At 34.2% G+C, this 24,134-nt stretch overlaps 1 protein-coding gene across 1 annotated transcript; it reads left to right on the forward strand.

Moving 5' to 3' along the window:
* Nucleotides 1-1,206: 1,206 nt before the first annotated feature.
* LOC127833645 (GTPase-activating protein skywalker-like) lies at nt 1,207-22,093 on the forward strand. The gene is made up of 4 exons (XM_052359036.1): nt 1,207-1,988; nt 9,674-9,832; nt 13,987-14,195; nt 18,862-22,093. Exons 1-4 carry the CDS (start codon nt 1,821-1,823, stop codon nt 18,995-18,997), a joined length of 672 nt encoding a protein of 223 aa, XP_052214996.1. The 5' UTR covers nt 1,207-1,820; the 3' UTR covers nt 18,998-22,093.
* Nucleotides 22,094-24,134: the final 2,041 nt, after the last annotated feature.

A 24,134-nucleotide genomic window follows, 5' to 3' on the forward strand; every position in this document is an offset into this window, starting at 1 on the left:
AAGTGTTCGCTTAACATCTTTAGAAGTACTGACTGAATGACAATTATGTTGAACAGTTTGGATCCTGATCAGACTGCTCTTTTCGAGCCAAAATGGTCGCAATCGCCCTAAGGTCTTATTATCTGTTATGTGGCTCATTTTTTCTCATGATTGATACAAATTATCATGATATAAAGCAAGTCTGTTGTATATTAAATAGTATTTTTTAGTGTGCATATTCCACCAATGGATGAAAGTTATGAAGTTGGTTGTTATTTAAAGCTATTAAACAATTTAAAAAGTTTTCAATTCTTTTTTATTTAAGTCAAATGCATGCTATATTTGTTATAAACATACATATGATTAACACTCAACAGAAGTTTAACGATCACTATAATACACTACACACCTGGCGTGGTTAATGGTCTCTATTGAAGCAATATAGTATAATACATGCGAAAGGCGCTTTTACATATAAATATATTTAAAAATATGTTTACTATTATCATAAAAAGCTGCTACAACAGTGTAATAAGATATATAAAACACTTAAAGGTTAATGCAAGTATACATAAGGTTAAATTGGCTTAATTTTAAATTTTCAACAACAACAAAAAAATCAGTTTGCTCACTTTTCATGATTTTATTTTTATTTATCACCCCAACTCAATTTTTTTTTTAATTTCCCGTAAAAAAAATAAAAAAATGCTGGCCTAAACCTGCATTTTCTATGTGTGTAACCCATAGACATAAATACGTTCAAGCAAATTTAAAGCGTATTAATTTGCTATTACCATATTAATCAAAATTATTATAAGGACCTGAATGATTGCCAATGGCATTCGCGGTTTCCAAATTTTAAATAAATTAATTAATAAAATATATTAACCCTTAAAGCGCTGGAGCTGAATTTTAAAGGCCTTTGCAAACAGTTTGGATCCAGATGAGACGCCACAGAACGTGGCGTCTCATCTGTATCCAAACTGTTTGCTATTCTGATAGTATTCTTTGAAAAAAATTCGAAGAAAATGCTAATTTTAGAAATTCAACAGACGACATTTTAGCAGACGACAAATTTCCCAGCATGCAAAGGGTTAATACAGCATCATGATGTTTCATAATATCCACTAATCACGTATTTAAGCTCAAAAATCAAGTTGAATTTGACTGACGTCCTTAAGTAAGTCAGTATCGGTGTCGACCTGAGAAATTTGATATGTTTTTCCTCATCCCCATTTAGCTTGGCATTATTTATATGCTATTTATATGTCTTGTTGATGTTAATTTATGTTTTATGGGATGAATTAAGACTGGATGAACAATAATTCAGTAGCTATCCGTTTAAGATTGGTGACCCTTTAAGTATAGTATTGATCGGGCACTGAGTATAAAAGCGTTAGGATAACTTTCTAACTGGCTATTGAAATAAACACAGGGCATTTGGTCAATAAAAGTTCCAGACTTGAAACAGATTGGATTTGTTCCTTCTAAAAAGTAATATAAATGGAATTTGATCAAACAAGCTTTCAACTTTAAGCTTTAATTTGCAGCAAGTGTCTATACATGAAAAAGCTCACTTTATTTGCAAAGAAGAATGTTTTAAATTTAGACTTGTGAAAGAAGAATGTTGACAAACCAAAGTTTAGCAAAAACAGAGGTCAATTGAAGGCATATTTGCAAAGAAGAAATGACCAACAACTTTAAACTTTAATTACATCCATGGAAATAACTACAACGCTTATATAATTTTAAAAAGGAAGAAAACATTGGTCGTTAAATAAACGTGAACATCTTGTGTTGAATCATATTTGAGGAAAATAGGAAAAATAAAATCGACGAAAATGAGTCTAGCTTGTATGGGATGGCTAAAGAAGAAGTGTCGAAAAGGGAAGAAAGGTGAATGTAGGGACTGTGAGATGGTTCAACAGCTCAGTCTCAGTCATCGACTGAAAGAAAGGGACATAATTCTTCGGAACTCTCATCTGAAATTCGGCTTTAAGGATTGCCGGGTAAATAGTTACCAATTTTGCTTCTTTTCTATGTTAAATCTGCTTATCACTGCATATACATGTAGTAGTTGTATTTAAGATTGCAGCTAATAAATATAGGCTTGAGTCTGTTTGCTGGGTAGAGCCAGTACTTGGTGCTTTTTCAGGCATTGATCAAAATTCTTGCATTTCCACTGGTAAATTTTGAAGCGGGCAAGCTCAGATTCTTAGTTTCATTTAGCCGTTCTTGTAAAATTTTATTGGATAAAGTCAATTAAAATTCAAGAATTTGGGCTTGCTTTCTCACGCTGCTTAAATGTTGGTGACCAAACCAATCAATGAGTTTTAACTATAGAAGTATATCGAGACTGAAGAGTCTTTTGCTGGGTAAAACCAGTACTTTGAGATGGAAAATTTTAGCCTCTTTTTGAGGCTGAACACATTTGAGTAAAGTGTTGTCCCAGATTAGCCTGTCCATTCAGCACAGGGATGACACTTACACTTTTATTGAAATGTTTGTTCAAAGAAGGTCTCTAAATGAGAATCTTGTGTAGGCATAAAGGATCGTCCCTGATAAGCGAAGTGGACTGCACAAGCTAATCCGGGAGGACACTTTGAGCATGTGCATTAAGCCCTGTTTTACCAGAACACGGCCCATTTACTGATTTTACTAGCATGTGCGTAAAGTGTCATCCCAGAATAGCCTGTGGAGTCCTCACAGTCTATTCAGTGACGACACTCTCCGCTTTTCTGATATTTTACGTTTACAGAAAGTCTCTTCTTTGCATAATCCAGTTTAGGCGGTGAGTGTCGTCCCTGATTAGCCTTTGCGGACTGCACAGGCTAATCTGGGACAACACTTTACGCACATTAATTTTATACTCTTTTCACAGAGCAAGGCTCATATGGAGAACATTACCTAATTTGTTAGTTTTTTATGAGACTGTATACAACAGGGTTCGACATTAACTTTTTTTACAGCAAGACCGTCGGACCAGCTCCTCTTAAAATGTACTAGCCCGAACCTGATGTCTACTAGACCACAAATGACATAGCAAATGAACACAATTGTGTCATGTAACTGTTAAATCAGGATTTATTAGTAAATAATCAGTGAACACCAGATTTTTTTTATGCATAGAGTAAACCAATAAAATAAAACTTTTTTTTGCTCTTCTTCGTCAAATTCAATCCATGGGAACTGACTCGATTTTCCATCTAGGATAAAATTGACGTTTTCGTGTTTCTTCATATTTACGTTTCTTGTCAGTTTAAGCGTCGGATTCTTTTTTATTAACTGATTTGTCGGACGAAAATCCGAACTTAAACAAAGCCATTCTTTAAATTACATTCTCTTGTCTGCTACGAAAAAATGTTTACATTGACAATACCGATTTTTGATAGAAGTCGTAAAATCATGCTCTACAATTTTACGACACTTCAGAAAATCATTAATATTCATAACAACTTGACCAATGGAAACAAACAATTTCTGCAGGAAGCTCTCCTTTGCGTCTAAAAATAGCGATGAATCATGTGAATGCTCCGCGTTTATTTAAATACACTAGTTTTGTTTTAATGTAAATAACGGATACGAGAGCAATATTACACATTAAAAATAAAGGTTTTCACAGCAGTTAGTTATAGTTATATGAATCAGTATAGATTTTTTTATGTACGACCATTCGGACAAGCTAGCCCACAGTTTTACTAGCCCGACCACCTATCTTACTAGATAATGTCTGTCGGACGTGCCTTAGTGTCGAACCCTGTTGTAACAAATATTATGTATGTTTTCTTGTTTGCTTTTTGGTGGATTTTAACCCATTTATGCCTAGCGTTTAGAAAAAAGGCCTTGGCAAACAGCGTAGACCCAGATGAGAGGCCACATGATGCGGTGTCTAATCAGGGTCTGCGCTGTTTGCTTAAAGGAATTTCTGTAAGAAATATTCTAAATATAGTAATTAATATAATACACATCTCTAATTTTGGAAATACATTGATCCAATTAAGAAGGATGGGAGAGTCCATTTGGCATAAATGGGTTAACAGATCATGCAGCAGTTGTATGTCATGTTGGCTTGAATAACTAAACTAATGGTGCAAATATAAAGAAAATCTTTGTATCTCATATACATATGTATGTGTCTTTGTATTAAACAAATATGTAACAAGATATACATGTAGTTTAAACAATCATAATTAGTACTAGTTCATATAATGCATATTACAAAATTGTACTGTTTTTAATCAATATTTCAAGCTTCTTTTTCACAATTAATTAATAAATTATAAAATTTGTGATCATTGGAGGCAGAAAGTTCATTGAATGTGCATATACGTCATGTATTGTTTATGAAATCATTATATCCCACAACTGCCTCCCTCAAAGAAGTTCAGTGGTGATATATTGCATTGCAGATGTCAGTCAATTTATTGTTCTGAGTGATATTATGGGCATTTTTCACTGTTTAATTGAGCTTAAAAGAATTAACAGGTCAAAAAAGTTAGTTTAAATATGGTTACTGACCAATTATCTGCAACGCATCTTGCTTCCAGTTGTTTAAAAAAAAATAATATTATATTCAATATTTTACATGACTGGTGAGTCTTCAAAGCCAAAATGATCCGTAAAACAAAATAGTGTCTTTGTGTCGTATGAAAGAATCTGCACTAAAACCGAATTTAGATTCACATCGTAAATCAAATTATTTCTGTCGTCAGTAATGTCAAAACGAAAGTACGGTTGATATTCAAAATGCATTATTTTTCTCTTTCCGGGATATTGTTTTGATATGTTGATGCTGCATTAACAAATATAAGTGTATATGAAGTGAAAACACCAAAAATAAACAGCGGTTGCGATAGACACCTATCAACTGATAGATGCCCATAATATCACTTTCAATTGGTCAGTCTGTAGACCATATGATAGTTTCAGCCCAATACTTAGAGAACACCTTGACCTACAATCATGTTAACAAATGTTATGTTAAATAATTCGACTAACTGCATTTCTTTCATTGTCGGTTTTATCTGTAAGAAATATTTTGTAGTTGTTATAAAGTGTTTTAAACATGATGCTGTTCAAGAGGTTATCAAAGAGCCTTTAACACAAAATAGAAATGTATTATGACTTGATGTTGCTCTCTCTCTCTCTCTGATAAGTGTTCAGATTTAGATTATTTTCCCTTGAAGGAAAATTTAAGCTTTGAAGTCTTTTGTTTAATAAAAGTATTGATCCTTTTTCTCGAGGACAATGTTTGGGTAGTATGCAGGTTTATACCTATTTTGTTTGGTTGAGAGCCTGAAGTTGGTAATTGCATAGTGATTGTTTATAAAACCATTTCTGGACTCGTCTTGTTAACTTAACTGTCATGTATGTATACTGTTCGTTCAAGTAAATAATATTTACGCATAGATTGTTTAGTTGACACAAAAGCAACCGTAGACAATCATTTCGTTGAAAATTGTTCTCTTTTGTTAAATTTTTGTCTGCAATTTTCTTTTGAAAAGAAAATCCTCATACAAGCTTTTGTACACGTATGCTTTTGTCCATTTCCTTTTTCTCGATTGAACTTACCTGCATGAAAAGAGTTCTCCTGTATCAACCGATGGAACATGGTGAATGGTTGCCAAGGTGATCAACATGTAACCGAAATTGAGCAACGTACATGGAGAACAGAGTTTTATGCACGTGTGTTAAGTGCCCTTTATACTGATTAGCCTGTGCAGTCCAGACAGGCTTATCAAGGATGATTCTGTATGCCTTAACTGGAATTTTGCTAAAAAGAGACTTTCTTTAAAAGAAAAGACGAGTCAAGTGGAAAGTGTCGTCCCTGATAGTGGACTTCACAGGCTAATCTGGGACAACACTTAATAATGCACACATGCATTAAGCACGGTTATACTGGAGCACTGATTGAATAATTTCAGGTTTATTTCACTTGAACGTGATGCAGATGCAACACAGTTCTCATATGTACTTTTCTGAGGGGAGAGCATTCAAATTGACCGTTTTCCATTCATCCTCTTGTCAAACCGATGTTTGTGTCACACATAACTTCAATCTCAGCACACTATTAGAGTTGAATCTTTTGCAAAATTATTAATCAAAATATGTACTACTGGTACAAGTCTTACACCTCTGGGTATATGATGCAGTTTTTTCAACTTCAGTTGCGAAAAAAAGAGTGGAATCTGGTTGCATCCATGTCATGTATGCATGTCAAGCTTTATTTGAAGTGTACCAAATGTGGGTGAATTTGGATTGGACAAAGCTGTGTGAAACCTGTTTAATGTCTGCTGAGAAGAAGTATCACATTTAGACACTTCACAGGTTCAAAGCATGTTTGTTTGACAGATTGACTAGATGGCTGACACTTGTACAACCTTTGAACAGGATGCATGACTTAAAGCCTAGCAGCAATACTGCTACATTTGTTCCGCAATGAAATAGAAGCTTGAAGCTATTCTCCCAATTATAACTGGATTTGCAAAAGTAATACTCTTGTTTCATCTGAACTCTTTCCCACTCAGAAACAAAGTGATAATGGCTATTTGCAAACAGCATAACAGAGTAACTCGCAGTCTGTTCAGGTTTTATGCTGTTTGCTGCTCATCAGTATCTAAGGTTTGGAATTGAAGATACAAGATACAAGATACAAACTTTTATTTCAAGTCGGTTAACAATAAATAACAGTATAACATTAGCTATATATAGCTATTGAAGCCTTTAAAACTTAAATCCAATAAGAAAGGTCTTAATTTCAATGTAGGTTTCTAAGGGACTACAAATGCGTGAAAATACGTATCTGAGTGGAAAAGGGTTATCCTTTAACCCCTTATTAAGTCATTTAGATGCATTCGTAGTCACTTAGAAAATCTATTCAAATTTGAAATCTTCTGTACTAAAATAAAGTTTTACAGGCTTCATTTCCAAACCTAAGAATGATACTCATGAGCAGCAAACAGCATAAAACCAGAACAGACTGTGAGTCACTTGCAGGCTGTTCTGGTTTTATGCTGGTAATGTAAAAGCCATTTTCACTTTGATTTTTATGGGGTAAGGGTTAAAATAAAAATCATTGTCCCCATGAAGTAGCATTAACTTCATTCTCTTTACTAAAATGTCACATGATGCTTGTAAATTAGAGGAGATTTATTGCATAACACTTTATTTTAACTCGATCATTTACTATATAATGTAGGCACTGTTCACAGTTTCATTGGATCGCGAAAATATTATGACAATATCAAAAGAAAACTTACTGCAAAGTGCTTACTCATCAGACCTTTCAAACAACATCTGTATTCATTGAAATAACTGTCAACCCAGATTTATGTTAATTTCATCATGATAGTGGACAGACAGTGTTTACAAGTTAAGAAATCAAATAAACAAAAACATACATTTTGCCATGCTGTTGATTAGCTTTGTTATGAAATTAATGGGAACTGCATTTCAACAATAAAAAATATGCTTACTTTTTAAATTTTCAAAGTTATTTTGATTTAAAAATCACTTTATTTTAACAAATTAATTTCCAAAGACTATTCAGATTATTAAAAATAAATTTTGATTTTGATTTAAACTGAGTATGTTTGTGTCTCACCAAGCGTGAAACAGATGCTGTAACCTTAAAGATAGTCTTCACAGGATGTCACTCTCATCTGGGCATAAGGGACAATTAAGGGACAGTTAGTGATCTGATAACAATCAATGACCCTGGAGCTTGTTTGTAGGCAATGTGGTGACTTAACATATTATATTGTACAGACCACATTTCTATTATATTGTACCAGACCACATTTCTATTATATTGTACCAGACCACATTTCTATTATATTGTACCAGACCACATTTCTTGCTATAAAGATTAGCACAGACTACAATTATTTTGTCAGTTATGAAATTCGCCACTTTTGAAAATTTGTAGCAAGTTGAGACAATGGCGATGATGGCAGCAAAACCCCTGAAGTGGTACTCCAAAGTTATTTACCTTTGATAATTGCCAACAGTCCGTTTGGTTATTAGTCAGTCAACCAGTTTAGAATCACCCTGCAAAAAACGTTAATTCTTTTGACCACAATAATTTCTTTTGGGATTTATGTGTCAATGTGAGAAGATGTAAAAATAAAGGGTAAAATTTATTTTGTATGATAACAGGTTAGGCCAGACGGCATTTGCAGTTTTTTGTCAAAAATAGCCAATTACAGTTCACCCTTCGGAAAATTATTGAAAATCATTCAACTTTAGGGCTGCAACAATATACCGGTATATCGGTATATATCGCAATACGCAATCCGCATATTGTATTGCGATATGATTTTCATCATACCGGTACGAAAATTTTACAAAAATTCATTCACATTTCGTCCAGAAAAGCCATCCGAAATAATGACAAAAAGGTAAACAAAACAAAGCAGTGTAAATTATTTTTTACGTAAAAATGGCATTCTAAAAAGTGTATTATACGGAGTAGCGTTGTTACATGGGAGCATTCATTCGATGCTTTTGAACAGATAATCGTTGAATTAATTGCGCACAGCTGTAAATGTTTCGTTTGATTCTGATTTGAGCATTATTTGTAATCCGAATTTCGGAAACACGCTTCCAAATTTGAATGCTAACGCGACAATAAAAAATTATAGCATCAAATAAAAAGTGCTTTATCCTTTGTCTCAATAAAAAGCGCGCGAAAATTATACAGACATGTAGAACGTCGCATGGAAAGTATGGGTGTATTTTGTGTTGTATAAAAACGGGAACATCACGTCAGCTGAATTACGAGTGTTCAGTGGGAAAAACGCCCCGGTTGGACGTTATTTCATCACATCTTTAAATAGTAACAATTGCAAAAATGTATTTGATACTTAAGAAAATTTGCGAATGTTTGTGTTTCTTATTATTCTTGAGCACATTTATAGTAAATATTTACCTGAATTTGCTTTAAAATTGGAATTTATGGGATTATCGGGTAATTGGCAAGTTATAATTTTGGTACAAGTTAGCAATATATTGCGATATATTGCAATACAGGTTTTTGAACTGACAATATATTGCAGTACGGTTTTTGGCGTATTGTTGCAGCACTATTCAACTTACAAAATAAGTATTTCAAAACATTGTCATGGCATTTGAATCCAGTCAGCAAAAAGTTTATTTGAAAGTAATAAAGCCTTCTATATCCATATGCACATTTCAAAACATAACTCATTCAATCAGTTCCGGTTAACTTTTTGGTGCATTTAACCCCCCTGTAAGCATAATACAAGAGCTTTCTTGCTAAAACTTTTTTAATTTATTCCTTTACCTTATGTATACCTTAGACACTTTTCATTTTGTTTTTATTGGGTCATTACTGACTGCGAGTAATACTCGCAGGCTGTTTTGGTTTTATGCAGTTTGCACATAACCATTTGCACTTTGCTTCTGAAATGGAAAGGATGATCATGATTATTAAAAAAAACTAATACACTAATATGAAATAACAGTTATCCATACAGTGACTGATCAATAACTCAGTCATTTGACCAACGAATTTCACAACAGTAAAATAAGGGACTATTTGAAGTCAAAATTAAAAAAAACTTGTTGAATTCCCCAATCTTGGCATACACACAATTTTTTTAGCACGATTCATGGTAAGGTATGGTAAGTCCCGTTTTTGGCAAAGCTCTAGTTTCGCGTGTTTTCGTTGCAGTTGTACGCTGTGTGGACGTGGCTGCCCAATCGGTTCTCGGTGTGTCAGCCTGAGTTACTGTACACTACAGAGGAACACGGAACCAGCCTGGTTACCCTGTACCAGCGGGTGGAGAACCATCAACCAACTGTCATAGTCATCAAAACTACCAATGATGAGGTACTATTTAACACTTTTCCCCATCAGAAGCAAAGTGAAAATAGCTTTTGCAACTAGCATATACCAGAACAGCCTGCGAGTAACTCACAGTCTGTTGAGGTTTTATGCTGTTCGCTACTAATCAGTATCTAAGGGTTGGAAATGAAGCCTGTAAGCCTTTAAAACTTGAATCTAGTAAAAAAGATCTTTAATTTACTTTAACTTGCTAAGTGACTACAAATGTATCAAAATACATATCTAAGGGGTAAAGGTTAAGACTCATTTCTTCTGTTTCAATTCTTTGCTTTTGCTTAAACTGATTGTATTGTGTATGATTCGTATATACTGTGTTTGCCAAAAGAAATATATTGTATAAACTAATGATGAGGTAGTTGGTAGGGATAACCAGAGCTTTAGAGCCCCATTCTTGAAAAAATGGGCTTAATGCATATGCGTAGTCCCAGATAGGCCCGTGCAGGCCTCATAGGTTAATCAGGGACGACACTTAATGCTTTTATTTTATGTATATTGTGTGTACAGGAAGTATCTTCTTAGTGAAAGTCCAGTTTAGGTGGAAAAGGGTTGGCCCTGATAAGCCTGTGTGGACTGTGCAAACATTCATGAACAGTTCATGCTCAACAAAAGGGCACGGTTTTCATGAATTTGCTTTTTACTTATTTAATTTGGTTACTGAATTATAACAATTAAAATTCATGAGCTAGGTAAAGAACTTCAGTTCATGCATAAGAGCGGCTTTTGTTGCGAATGAACTGTTCATGAACTGCTCATGAATTATATCAATGATACAACAAAATAAGATTCATGAAACAATACTTTATGAACCAAATATATGATATAAATATTGATCGCTATAAAAACAACAAACATTTTAACACTGTTAAATTAATGCAATCAAAATATGGTTGACGATGTTTAAAACTTCTGGTTGTGCTGTTGATTATGACGATGATGAAAACATTGATGATTACGATGATTACAATGATGATGATAATGATGATGATGATGATGATGATGATGACAATTTTAATCAAGATGATGATAGCAATTCTTGTGATGTCTGCATGATAAGAAAATTATGATAATGGTGAATATTTTTATTATTACAATTATTTTTATTTATTTAAACAGATCTACATATTTTAGTCAAAAGCTTAAGCAACTTTATATCAGACAGTCTCTCAATTGTTCGTATGAAAAATTGCTTATTTCCAAAATTATTATTATGAAATTATCTTGACTAATCTTTAAAGTAAGAATTCATTAAAATGATGCAATATTGAATCTTTATTTCAAATCTGAAATATTTGTACAGAAAAACCCTATTTTTTTTAAACATCAAGAAACTATAAAATTCCCATACCAGTATATTCAACATGCAGGTTGGTAAAGTGCAAACAAGGAAATACTGGACATATATACAACTTCCTGATGATGATGGATGTTCATGTCTGGGCTTGTGAACTCCTGATATAAATCAGGCGTTAATGTGATACTCGTGAACTCTATACAGCATACTTGTTTGTTTGATCTTTGTAGGAAATAAAAAATAGATAGTGGCTTGTTTACCTTAAACTAGCCTCATACTAAGTTCCACAGGAGTATTTAATAAGCATTGGGCAAAAGAGGTTAAAGAAATCTCTCATGAAGGTTTAAAGAGTTTTCAAGGACATTTTAAAGGTCTGTCATTTCAGATGCAAAGTTATTTAGGTTTACAGCCTCAAAAATGTTGGAAATAAAATCCTTATACAAAGCCAATACTTTCCCTCAAAATCACTTTTACCAATTTGATCACTGTAAATCATCATTATATATGGGACATTAAGTTTTGATGACTGTAAATCAGCATTATTCATGGGACATAAAGTTTTGATCACTGTAAATCAGCATTATTCATGGGACATTAAGTTTTGATCACTGTAAATCATCATTATTCTTGGACATTAAGTTTTGATCACTGTAAATCATCATTATTCATGGGACATTAAGTTTTGATCACTGTAAATCATCATTATTCACGGAACATAAAGTTTTGAGCACTGTAAATCATCATTATTCATGGGGCATAAAGTTTTGATCACTGTAAATCAGCATTATTCGTGGGACATTAAGTTTTGATTACTGTAAATCATCATTATTCATGGGACATTAAGTTTGGATTACTGTAAATCATCATTATTCATGAGACATTAAGTTTTGATCACTGTAAATCATCATTATTTATGGGACATTAAGTTTTGATTACTGTAAATCATCATTATTCATGGGACATTAAGTTTGGATTACTGTAAATCATCATTATTCATGGGACATTAAGTTTTGATCACTGTAAATCATCATTATTTATGGGACATTAAGTTTGGATTACTGTTAATCATCATTATATATGGGACATTAAGTTTTGATTACTGTTAATCATCATTATATATGGGACATTAAGTTTGGATTACTGTAAATCATCATTATTCATGGGAAACTATAATTTGATCACTGTTAATCATCATTATTCATGGGACATTAAGTTTTGATCACTGTTTATCATCATTATTCAAGGGACATTAAGTTTTGATCACTGTTTATCATCATCATTTATGGGACATTAAGTTTTGATCACTGTAAATCATCATTATTCATGGGGCACCTTAAGAAAATCAGAAATCCTTGAATGTTTGTGCTCCCCAAAGTCTTTTTTTTTAAGAAGGACATTTCAGACTGACTTATATAAGTGAGTTAATAGTGCATCTTAGTTTGATGATCTGCAAAGGGAAATAACCTGTGACTAGCATTGGCAGAACAGTCACTAGAATTACTCCGCTGGAGCTAGTAATATGAAAGGAAATACCAAATAATACCCTCTGACATGCTATGGGATATTTACATGCTATGGGCTATTGACATGCTATGGGCTATTGACATGCTTGGGGCTATTGACATGCTTGGGGCTATTGACATTCTATGGGCTATAGGCTATTGACATGTTATGGGCTATTGACATGCTATGGGCTATTGACATGCTATGGGCTATTGACATGCTATGGGCTATTGACATGCTATGGGCTATTGACATGCTATGGGCTATTTACATGCTACGGGCTATGAACATGTTTTGGGCAATGGACATGCTATGGGCTATTTACATGCTATTGGCTATGGTCATACTATGGGCTATGGACATGCTTTGTGCTATGGACATGCTATGGGATATGGACCTGCAATGGATATGGACATGGTATGGGCTATGGACATGCTATGGGATATGGACCTGCAATGGATATGGACATGCTATGGGCTATGGACATGCTATTGGCTATTGACATGCTATGGGCTATTCAACTTGACCTATTTTACAATTATATTCTAAGACATACTTCTTTTCATGCTGGCACTTTTTCTGCAGGTATTAGTATGCTTTGCTTGAATAGCCAATAAACATTCATCCTCTTATTGGCGTTACAGCTAGTTTATAAGGAAATGCTACTTTATGCTTCATTTTATGACCGAGCAACACATGCACTGATTGTGAAGTGTTGTTACTTCTCAATTTATGTGAAATATTGCCTTGAAAATTATGAATCTGTCCTTGTAAAGGCCTTGCGTTTTGATATATGAATTGATTATGAGTCCTTAGTTGGTTTTAGATTCAAGGGAAAGTAATGTATTTATTCAAAAAAAAAATTCAACTGCTTTATATTTTGTGTGTTTTGCTGGATAAGCAGTCTTGAATATCCATCGAAGTCATTTGTTTGCAGGAAAATGAAAGACTGCCCCATTACTGCAGCTTACCACGATAAAATTCATTTACTGGTATATTTGTCTGCATGAACTGTAGTGGTTTAAACAAACAAATGACTTGTTTGTGGCCATAAATAGTGTTGTTTTTTCTCTAGTCCTTTTCCAATGTGGTTGTGGTACATTTGTTGGTTGGTCAACCCTTAAAGCCAGTTGAAATTTAATGTCCCACACATTTTTACGCTTTTTTTCCATAGCCACTTCATGAACATGCTAAGAGCATTCGGCTTGTTCAGTCTTCTTAATTTCGGACTGAACAATTACCTGGTAGGAGATGCAAGGCAACAAGAAGAATTTTTCCCTTGAATTTCATATTTCAGCAACCCTTTAAACCATAATTCTCAGTTATTCCATGATATATATTGCAGATATTTGGTGCGTTCTGCTCGGCTGACTGGAGCGATCGCAGGCAGAAGAGTTCGCTGCTGTCCTACTTCGGGACGGGCGAAACATTTATTTTCACACTGTACCCTATCAAACAGAAGTACGAGTGGGTGGGGCTGAAGGACGAGAACATACCAAACACCGCAAACATGTTCCAGGCGGGAGACAACTCCATCTTGACTATTGGAGGAGGGTATGCGTGTTAGGTGTTTTCTTTCAAATTTAGAGTCGGTATGAGACCCATTGCCAATGAGAAAATGTATATATTTTTCCCAAATGGGACCATAAATTCCCTATTAAAAGTTTGATTGTTTATGCCCTCGGATCAATTGATTTTTTTTGTGGCCTGTCTGTCTGTCATTGTATGTGTCTTTCTGCCATGTATGTGTCTGTCACAAACTTAAACCTTTGTTAAACTTTTGCAATAATTTTTGCAATATTGAAGATGTATAGCAACTTGATATTTGGCATGCATGTGTATCTCATGGAGCTGCACATTTTGAGTGGTGAAAGGTCAAGGTCACCCTTCAAGGTCAAATATATGGCTTCAAATCGGCGCAGTAGGCATTGTGTTTCTGACAAACACATCTCTTGTTTACATATGGGCCATGCTGTGTGAAAAGGGGGTTTACCCCGGTAATGCATGTGCATAAAGTGTCGTCCCATATTAACCTGTGCAGTCTGCACAGGCTAATCAGGGATGATACTTTTCGCCTAAGCTAGATTTTTGCTAAGAAGAGACTTTCTTTAAATGAAAAAAAATCATAAAAGCAGAAAGTGTAGTTCCTGATTAGCCAGTGTGAACTGCACTGGCTAATCTGGTACGACACTATGCACATGCATTAAAACACTTTTGTACAGAGCACGGACCATATGTATCTAAACATTAGATCCACCTTCCATTCACTTCTGTAAGTTGAATCACACATTCTTGACCCTTTGCTGCTCAGAATTCTCACACTTTCTTGACCCTTTGCTTCTCAGATTTCTCACACATTCTTGACCCTTTGCTGCTCAGATTTCTCACACATTCTTGACCCTTTGCTGCTCAGATTTCGCACACATTCTTGACCCTTTGCTGCTCAGATTTCTCACACATTCTTGACCCTTTGCTGCTCAGATTTCTCACACATTCTTGACCCTTTGCTGCTCAGATTTCTCACACATTCTTGACCCTTTGCTGCTCAGATTTCTCACACATTCTTGACCCTTTGCTGCTCAGATTTCTCACACATTCTTGACCCTTTGCTGCTCAGATTTCTCACACATTCTTGACCCTTTGCTGCTCAGATTTCTCACACATTCTTGACCCTTTGCTGCTCAGATTTCTCACACATTCTTGACCATTTGCTGCCCAGATGCCCACTATGTTGCATTTGTAGACCCCTTGAAAATCAAATTGAACTAAAGACCTTTTTTTAATGATTGAATTAAATTATTCAAGTGTTAAAGGCTTCATTTTTAACCCTAACATACTGATGAACATCAAACTGCATACAATTTTGTATGATGGTTGCATAAAGCATTGCACTTTAAAATATTTTAGTATATTGTAACCTGATGGTTGCATAAAGCCATTTCACTTTGATTCTGAGCTAGAAAGATTTAGGACTGTTGTAAATAATTTCCATTGTAATATTTTATAAATGGAATTTTTGCAAATCTTATTCCAAAATGACAAAAAATGAGCTTAAACTAGATCCTGTATCTACCAACATATCAAAATTACAGAAATTTAGCCAATATTTCAAACTATTTATTAATGAGTGAGTAGAAAAACATTGATCAATCCTCACCTCTGTTAGTACAAGGCTGGTTGTTTAGCTAAGCTAGATTCAAGCCTGCATAATAATCACAATAATATGATTAAATTTGTATAATTTTTATGCCCCCTTTCGAAGAAAAGGGGGTGTATAGTTTTCCCACTGCCTGTCAGTCTGTCACACTTTTCGTGTCCGCTCTCTAATTCAATTTTTTTTCATCTGATCTTTACCAAACTTGTCGAGTCGGCCTTTGAAGCCGCGTCATTATGTGGCGGCATGTCGCATTTTGCCACGAAGCTTCGCATCTGTCCGCCAAGACATGTTGAGGCAAGCAGTGATCGGCGACATGACGCCGAGTTGATGCGCATTTTCAAATCAAAATCTTTATAAAATGATTATTTAGTCAAAGAAATTTAAAAGAACAATTATAATAATATAAAAAAATCACAATTAATTTAATGTGTGCGGATTCAAAATAGATAAACAAGTTGATAAAAAAGCATGCTGTTGTTTTGTTTTTAGTGATTGCATTCCCGTTTCTAAAGAAATTGATGTCATCCAGATGCAAATAATTATTATTAAAAAAAAATGCAAATATAAAAACGAATTTATAAAAACAAAATATGATTATTATGGACATGTATTAATAAAATTCCAATAATCATTTATCATTGTCATTTTTATGCCCCCCTTCGAAGAAGAGGGGGTATATTGCTTTGCTCATGTCGGTCTGTCGGTCAGTCGGTCCGTCCACCAGGTGGTTGTCAGACGATAACTCAAGAACGCTTAGGCCTAGGATCATGAAACTTCATAGGTACATTGATCATGACTCACAGATGACCCCTATTGATTTTGAGGTCACTAGGTCAAAGGTCAAGGTCACTGTGACCCGAAATAGTAAAATGGTTTCCGGATGATAATTCAAGAACGCTTATGCCTAGGATCATGAAACTTGATAGGTAGATTGATCATGACTAGCAGATGACCCCTATTGATTTTCAGGTCACTAGGTCAAAGGTCAAGGTCACGGTGACCCGAAATAGTAAAATGGTTTCCGGATGATAATTCAAGAACCCTTATGCCTAGGATCATGAAACTTGATAGGTAGATTGATCATGACTAGCAGATGGCCCCTATTGATTTTCAGGTCACTAGGTCAAAGGTCAAGGTCACGGTGACCAGAAATAGTAAAATGGTTTCCGGATGATAACTCAAGAACGCTTATGCCTAGGATCATGAAACTTGATAGGTACATTGATCATGACTGGCAGATGACCCTTATTGATTTTCAGGTCACTAGTTCAAAGGTCAAGGTCACAGTGACCCGAAATAGTAAAATGGTTTCCTGATGATAACTCAGGAAAGCTTATGGCTAGGATCATGAAACTTCATAGGTACATTGATCATGACTCGCAGATGACCCCTATTGATTTTCAGGTCACTAGGTCAAAGGTCAAGGTCACAGTGACAAAAAACATATTAACAAAATGGCTGTCACTACAACTTAGAGCCCATATGGGGGGCATGCATGTTTTACAAACAGCCCTTGTTAGAATCGGCTAAAGTACTTTAAGTTACTGTGTGTGCGTTTATTGCGCCATATGATTATTTTGTTTTGGGTTTAATTTTTACAACAACATGTATTAGCATATAACCATATTTAATGTGTCTGGCCAAGTTAGTTTGTTTCCCGACTGTAGTGTATGTATTTCACACATAAACAATGTCACATGTCATGTTTTGGCACATACAAGTGGTCAAAGCTTCAGCAGATGGTGGATTTATATATAATTACTTGTTGTTTTTGCTATTATATTTTAGCTGAGACAATTAGCAGTTTGAAGCCACATCAATAACCAACACTTAATTATCAGCGTATTATAACTATTGTTTGACTATGCGTATATAAAGTAGTTTCATTTTGTTTATATTATATAGTTGATTTCTCTAATCATTACCCGATAATCCCGTATATTCCAGTTTTAAAGCAAATTCCGGTAAATATTCACAATATAAATGCTCAAGGCACACACACATTCGCAATTATTCTTAAGTATCAAATACATTTTGGCACTTGTTACTATTTAAAGATGTGATGAAATAACGTCCAATTGTGTTTTGTTTTTTCCATAAATCGCCTGACGTAATGTACATGTTTTTATACAACACAAAATACACCCAAACTTTCCATGCGACGTTCTCAATGTCTGCATAATTTTCGCGCGCTCTTCATGGAGACAAAGGATATTTTAGCACTGTTTATTTGACGCTAGAATTTGTTTATGCCGCATTAGCATTAAAATTCAGAAGCTTGTTTCGGATTACAAATTTAATAAAGCTCATTTCAGAATCGAACGAAACATTAACATTGTGCGTAATTTATTCAACGATAATTTGTTAAATCGCATTACGTGTCATATCGCTTATAATAACCTGAAAATAATAAATATGAAAGTAGCGTAAATCTAGGTTTCTATGCTTCACAAATGCACATGTACATGTAGGTGTATATCTTTTCACTCAATCTGCCGCGTACATGTGCGGCGGATTTACTCCGCAAAAGAACGCGATGTTAAAACAGACTTGGCGTCGTTGCACGGATCGATGTCGAGTGCCGCTGCGATACGCGGTGTGAACACACCTCTGCGTACTAAATTTCTGGCCGTGGCATAGCCGCGGATTATGTTTGTTCCGCGTTGGCTGTACTTAAGTCAAGGGGTCACTTAGTGCATTTCAAAGATCTAGTGTGGTGTCTGCTCTCTAGTCGAAGTAGTTTTCATCCGATCTTCACCAAATTTGGTCAGAAGTTGTGTCTAAATGAGATCTAGGTCAAGTTCAAATGTGGGTCATGCCGGGTCAGAAACTAGGTCACAGGGTCACTTGGTGCATTTCATTAACTTCTATGAAAGCGTTTATTGGGGGCATATGTCATCCTATAGAGACAGCTCTTGTTTGCTGAAGTAATAAAAAAGCTTTGATATATACGTTGCTTGTAATATTTATGCTATCACCATCTTAATTTTACAGGTTGTATATCAATTTTTTTTAGCAATTGCCCCATTTATTTGATAAAAACTTGGATGATTTCTTTTGCAGGCACGGGGAGGCCATATTCCTTGACGAGAACTTACTCCACTGTCGCAGTGAGAAGTGTGACACATTTAACAATGAGCCGCTAAGTCAAAGTGAGGACTTCAAGTGCAAGGTTGTCGAGGTGTACGGTCTCTCGTAGAGTTTTCTAGGACTTCAAATGGAAAGTTGTCAAGGTTTATGGACTATCCTAGAGTTTTTGAGGATTCCAGTAGAGTTTTAGGACTGCAGTAGAGTTTTGAGAACTTTAGTTTAGTTTTGAAGGACTTCAGTTAAGTTTCAAGGACTTCAGTACAGTTTTCAAGGACTGCTGTAGAGTTTTCAAGGCCTGAAGTAGAGTTTTCAAGGACTTCAGATGAGTTTTCAAGGAGTGCAGTAGAGTTTTCAAGGACTTCAGTAGAGTCTTCAAGGACTTCAAATGCAAAGTTGTTGAGGTTTGCAGACTCTAGTAGAGTTTTCAAGGTCTGAAAATGCAAATTTATAGAGATTTGTAGACTCTGTAGAGGTTTGAAGGACTTTAAGTGCAAAGTTTTGAGGTTCATAGACTCTTGTAGAGTTGTCAAGGTCTTTAAATTCAAAGTTTTGAGGTTTATGGACTCATGAAGAGATTTCAAGGACTTAAAGTTGTTGAGGTTTAATTAGGTGTAACTTCATTCCAAAACTGTTTAGGTTTATAAATTCTCATGCAATTCAGATGCAAAGGTGTCCATAGAATGCTATCTATCCTGCCTACGTTCTTGAAGAGGCCTGTCCATAGAATGTGATCTATCCTGCCTACTTTCTTGAAAAGGCGTGTCCTTAGATTGTGATCTAACCTGCTTATGTTCTTGAAGAGGTGTGACAGAAACTGGATACAAACAAAACTGGTTGCTTCAGTATGATGTCATTAATGTTCTTCGCTTCAAATGTTAACTTTAACAGAATAAATCGTCCCAAGTGGAACAATTCATATTGTCACAGTTCAATGATTGCATTTATTTTTAAGGTCAGGATTTATTGACCTTTGTTTTAAATTACATAAGGCTAAAGCCTTTTGATTGGAGGTTCTCTTTCACTCTCAAATAATTCGATCAACAATAATTCCCACTGTACCCTGTTTACAACAATGCATCGGTTGGGGATAAAATGCTTCTTGTGATAGCTTCTTGTTTGAATGATTTGTGACCTTAATTGTTTAAGAAACAATATATTTTGCCAAACTGACGAGTTCTGTGTTTTACTTAGAAGATATTTGTTCCTATGTTTAACTTGGGGTATTTATTTTCCCTGTAACATTTGATGCATGTATTGTTTTATACTCTTAACATTCTGTACAAATCAATTATCGTGACATTCCTGTAGGTTTGGAGATTATTAAGTTATATGTTATAAAGCTGACAATTTATTATTTGCAAATATGTGTAATGCGCACCAACTTTTTAAAATTAAAATTTCAGGTAAAAAACTGCACATAATACATTGTTAAGTATGAATGAGCTAAGACTGTGTCTGCATGTAGTGTTTCTTACTAAATGTGTGCAATAATATGAGGTCTGTTGCTTTCTCTTTAAAGTTCAACTTTAGGTTGAGAATATAGATTATGGTAAAAACATTGAAGCAACTGTATAAAGTGTGGTCTAAAATCAGTATTTAAAAAACCTGGTCTGTCTGGTCCATGATTGCCTTTCTGTATGACAGTTATAGCCAAGTAAGACTGTTAAAGTACTTATATTTGTTGACATGATTTTTCAACTAAATGTCTTTGTCCAAAAATTGTTTTGCATTAAGCCTGTAAAACTAAGAATATTAAAGGCAGTGCAGTGTGTTATTGAGGATATCATAATGTTTTTGACAGAGCAATAATTTGCCTTGAAATAATTTACTTTCATTGAAGTCTGTATGTGTTTAGTGGTTGGCTGTCTTTAAACTATGCAGTTATCATAATCATCATTTTTCCATAATGTGCAATTGTGTTTTTAGGGCATTTTTATAGGGTTTTATTTATTTTAAACCAAAATGGTTAAATATCTTATGAGATTTTAATGGTCTGCTTTAAAGCTATCGGCGCATTTTGGAAACAGATGAGAATTTTCCAGAACGATGCCAATAAATCTCAATTCTGTTTCATTTTAAATGTAAGGGCATGAAAGTTTTTATGGTAGATAACGTCTTGGTAATAATTTTCCAGGGAAAAAACTAAAATTACCTCAAAATGCTTTTGTTTTGTTTTAAATTTTAATTTAAGGTGTTTTCAGAGTTAAATTATACCATAAGAATATTTTATTTCATTTCATTTTTTACCTCTGTTAACAACATTTAATCTGATATTACTATCTGTTTAATGTACAATAAGAATTGAACAAAAAACGATTGTATGCATGTTTTCATTTCAGTACAGATAATAGTGGTGTTTCTTATAGCTGGAAAGTTTTGAGTTTCATGTTGTTTATATTATGTCCTACTATTCATTTAATTTCATTTGATTTAATGTGATATAATGTTACCATTTATTATTAAACTAAATATCAATTCCTTCTAAAGTGGATGTGATATTTATTTGTGTAAACTTATGTTTAAATAATAACAAACTGTTTGTGCTTTAGCTAATCATTTTCCCCCAAGGACAACTGTTATTATTTGATTGATACACCCAGTGTTTGAAACCCTTTGGAAAACAATTAATCCTCAATTTAAAATAAGTCTTATGAACTTTAAAAGTGTTATTGTAAACACATTCCCTGGGTTTGGAATAAATCAGTGTTTTTTTACCTGTAAGGTCATGTTTCCATTCCGCATATATTGCAATATTTATTTATATGGTGAATACTCTTTAGCATTTAATTACTCTAAACTTCTCAAGGACTTAAACCGAATGAACCCTCATGAAACTTGAAAAAAGAGATTTTATTTGTCTTAGTCTCCCATACTGATTGCCCATGTTTTATGATAAAATATCATTTTTGTCTGAACATAAGTCAATATGTTTTTCCTCTTATGTAATTGTAATAAAGTTAATTAATGATTAAGTTCACAACTCCAGCCTTACTTATTATGCCCCCCCCCCCTTCGAAGAAGAGGGGGTATATTGTTTTGCACATGTTGGTTGGTCGGTCGTTCTGTCCATCTGTCTGTCCACCAAATGGTTTCCGGATGATATCTCAAAAACGCTTACGCCTAGGATCATGAAACTTCATAGGTACATTGATCATGACTCGCAGATGACCCCTATTGATTTCAGGTCACTAGGTCAAAGGTCAAAGTCATGGTGACTAACCAGTAAAATGGTTTACGGATGATAACTCAAGAACGCTTAAGCCTAGGATCATGAAACTTTATAGGTACATTGATCATGACTCGCAGATGACCCCTATTGATTTTCAGGTCACTAGGTCAAGGTCACGGTGACTCGACACAGAAAAATGGTTTCCGAATGATAACTCAAGAATGCTTACGCATTGGATCATGAAACTTCATAGGTACATTGATCATGACTCGCAGATGACCCCTATTGATTTTCAGGTCACTAGGTCAAAGGTCAAGGTCATGGTGAATCAACACAGTTAAATGGTTTCCGGATGATAACTCAAGAACGCTTAAACCTAGGATCATGAAACTTCATAGGTACATTGATCATCACTGGCAGATGACGCCTATTAATTTTCAGGTCACTAGATCAAAGGTCAAGGTCACGGTGACTCGAACCAGTAAAATGGTTTCCGGATGATAACTCAACAACACTTATGCCTAGGATCATGAAACTTCATAGGCTTATTGATGATGACTCGCACATGACCCCTATTGATTTTCAGGTCACTAGGTCAAAGGTCAAGGTCACAGTGACAAAAAATGTATTCACACAATGGCTGCCTCAACAACTGACAGCCCATATGGGGGGCATGCATGTATTACAAACAGCCCTTGTTTCAAGGATTATTTTGCAATTATAAGCACAAGTATACAAGAGCATTAGTTTAAATAATGACATGTGAATGGTCTATTATTCACATAACTAAGAATTTAAACTTTATTAAATGTACATGTGTATTTGTGAATAATCCATCTCATACCCAGTGAATGTTTTGTTTTTGTAACTATGCTTATATTGTGTTTCTAAGTATACTTACAAAAACATTCATATTGATATCATGTTTATATATTAACATACTATTTCTTTATGTGTCTTTGAATATGAATACATGTTTTGTGTCAGACAATTTAAGTATGAGAAAGGCTAACAAAGGCGACACAGTTATTCACATATTCTAAGGTAATGGTTAATTATTATTATTATCTCTTATTGACTTAAAAAAATGGTTTCAATTTTGGTGTTTTAATAGTTACCTAGCATTAATTGGCGTCAATAAATGACTATATCAGCAACCTGTACTTAGTCAAGCTATCAGCTTTTAAGTTTTATATTTCAATCGTTAAAAACTTATTTATGGGTGAACCTTGTTTAAATATAAATTTCCCCTTAAAATTAACTTTATTTTAGATTTTTTAGGAACTTGATTGATATTGTCTGTGCATTAAAACATGAATTTTTACTTGTTTGCTGAAATCTACTAGTCATTTGTTTGTAAACCGTGTTTAGAGATTAGATGTTTCGTAATTTGTTTGTTAACCGTATTCGGAGATGAGATGTTTCAAGGAAGTGCTGGTTCTTATGTGTTATACAGGTATTTTGCGTAGGATTAAGGGAACTGTGTTACAATAAGTTGCTCTGTGTTCGACTTGTTTGTATATTGACAAGTGTTTAATGTTTTAAATAATTTATGTTCGTTGGCGTTAAATTTTGTTTTTTATCAAAAGATGTCTTTTATGGACATGTAAGTTTGGGGAATGCTCATTTTGGGAAAAAATAAGGAATTTGCTTTGGTCATTTTCCGATTTGTTTGTGTTAAATTCCAGGATCTGTCAACCAGTGTTTAAGAGTCATCTAAACCTAAATATATGTTAAATATATGTATATCAATACCGGATTTAAAAAATACATTATTGTGTTGAACAAATAGGATATGATTGTGTTAAGAATGCAATCTAACAAATAGAATCTCTATAAATACATCGCATAATTATTGAACTGAAATTTTAACTTACTTTTGCATCGTTTATTTGTAGTATTGTAAAAAGAAATGTATATTAAATGTATCTGTATTTTAACGCATTTGCTGGAAACCTAGTTTTTTTTGTGAATTTTGTTTAGATGTTTGTAATTAAAGTTGTGTTGTTTAGTTGTAATTTATTATGTATGCGAAAATATTGTGTATCGTTCTAGAGACCAATGTCTAGATTATAAT

Source organism: Dreissena polymorpha, chromosome 6 (assembly GCF_020536995.1).
Source record: "Dreissena polymorpha isolate Duluth1 chromosome 6, UMN_Dpol_1.0, whole genome shotgun sequence".
NCBI classification, from domain to species: domain Eukaryota; kingdom Metazoa; phylum Mollusca; class Bivalvia; order Myida; family Dreissenidae; genus Dreissena; species Dreissena polymorpha.